Source organism: Alligator sinensis, unplaced genomic scaffold (genome assembly GCF_000455745.1).
Source record: "Alligator sinensis unplaced genomic scaffold, ASM45574v1 scaffold14_1, whole genome shotgun sequence".
In the NCBI taxonomy this organism is placed as follows: domain Eukaryota; kingdom Metazoa; phylum Chordata; order Crocodylia; family Alligatoridae; genus Alligator; species Alligator sinensis.
Genome location: NW_005842709.1, coordinates 322,723 through 324,559, shown reverse-complemented (window position 1 = coordinate 324,559; position 1,837 = coordinate 322,723). Strand labels below are relative to the sequence as shown.

The 1,837-nt window shown below is 51.8% G+C and overlaps 1 protein-coding gene across 1 annotated transcript in view; it reads left to right on the top strand.

Annotated features, from left to right (window-relative positions):
• IK (IK cytokine) overlaps positions 1-1,837 on the top strand; it is a 20,293-nt gene that overhangs the window by 4,025 nt on the left and 14,431 nt on the right. Inside the window, exons 7-8 of the mRNA XM_006034151.3 lie at positions 1,051-1,121; positions 1,231-1,277. Coding sequence (XP_006034213.1) covers positions 1,051-1,121; positions 1,231-1,277 — 118 coding nt within the window. The remainder of the gene's footprint in view (positions 1-1,050; positions 1,122-1,230; positions 1,278-1,837) is intronic.

Below are 1,837 nucleotides of genomic sequence, written 5' to 3'. Positions count from 1 at the left end.
TGTGTGCAGCAGTGGGAGCTACCCCCCTCTCCCCACACCCCCTGGAAGAGCCGTGGCTCCGTCCTGCGCTCCGCTACTCCCCAGCTGGGCTTTGCCTGCCCCAGTCCCACTCCCTCCCTCACCGTGGGGGCCTTGATCTGCTCCCCCATGCCTCTTCCCTTCCCCCTCCCCTTCCACTACAACAGACTTACCAGCTGGATGCAGCTCTCCAAGCTGCCTACATGCTGTGCTGTGGCTGCACTCATGCACAGGGTACTCTGCCCCGACTCAAGCCCTCAGTGGCATCCCACCCCACCCTGTGCAGATTTGGGGGCACATGCCCCCCTTCCCCCCCCCCACGTGCTCCCAGGGTGTGTGCAGTGTGGGAGGCGCCCCCCCAGATGAGCCGCAGCTCTGTCCTGCGTCTGTTCTGCCCTGGCTGGGCAGTGTCTACTCCTGCCCCAGCCCTGTTCCACACCCCCTCACTGCAGGGTCACATCCTTTCTTCCCCCCGCCCCCGCACACGCGCGCTTATCCTTCCCCTGTCCTTCCCTTCCACCACAACAGACTTATCAGCCAGACACTGCTCTTTAAGCTACTGGGCTGTGTATCAGAAATCAGATAGGTATCGGCTGATGGTGCCTCCTTAAAAATCAACTATTGGTATTGGCCCCAAAAATCTCGATCGGTGCACCCCTTCTTCCTATTTGAAGTACAGTGGGCTTGTCAGAGTCCTCATAAAGTGAATCATTCTGTGAATCAGTGTTGGAATTGGGAATAGAACGCATGAGTTCTCTCTCATTCTCTTGCTGTAATCTAGCAAATGAAGATGAAGAACACTGGGGAAATAATGCAGTTAAATACTACTCTCTCTCATTTGGCTTGTTCTTTGGCTGGATCCTTGCCCTGTGCGGGGGCAGCTTAAGATAGGATAATCCAGTGCAGGCAGTAGCACTGGGGTGGTTCTTTGGTACTTGTTCACAGATGTTCACTGTATCTATGATTTATTCTGCTGCAGCTTTTTTGCTTTTTGACAACACTTCCATTTCTGTCCCTTGCCTGTCTAACCAGGTGCGTGCTGAGATTGCCAGCAAAGAGAAGGAAGAGGAGGAGATGATGGAGAAACCCCAGAAAGAAACAAAGTGAGTGCAACAGGATCGAGTTCTCTGAGTAGCAGAGCAGACGTTTGCTTGGGGAAAGGGAGGAGAATAGAAGTGGCTATTCTTAAAATGGTTTTCTCTTTCTTTTCAGAAAAGATGAAGATCCTGAAACTAAAATTGAATTCAAGACTCGTTTGGGTAAGAACATGGACATGCTTCACTTGGGCATGTGGAAAATGTAAAAAAGAGTCTTGGTTTGGTGAATGCAAGGGCATGACAAACTGGATAAGGTTCCCTTAGTCAAAGGAAGTTTAGGAAAGCTTTATGGAGGCTGGCAGATCAGCTGAGGTCCTCAAAGGAGAGACTTTGTTCTTTGGACCAAGGCTGCTCATCTTTAAGGAGCCCACGTGCATGCCTCGCCCTAAGCCAAATGCTCCCCGGCCATGTGCTCCTCTGCTGTATTGCACACCTTGTGCATCCCAGGCACTGCAGGCTGTGTACCATGCTGTGCTGCCCTGTTCCTGGGGCAGGAAAAGAGAAGCTGGAGGAGGAGTGAACAAAGAGCTCCTATACACATCCAGGGAGCCTGTTCCAACGCGTTGTAATTCCAGCACATCTGAGCAGACTTGATTAATTGAGTCTGCTGTAGCATGAAAATGACTGCACTCCAGCAACCTCCCGGTGTCATGTGTATCAGTGTCATAGTTTCATAGTAGCTAGGGTCAGGAGGGACCTGAACAGATCATTTAGCCTGACCC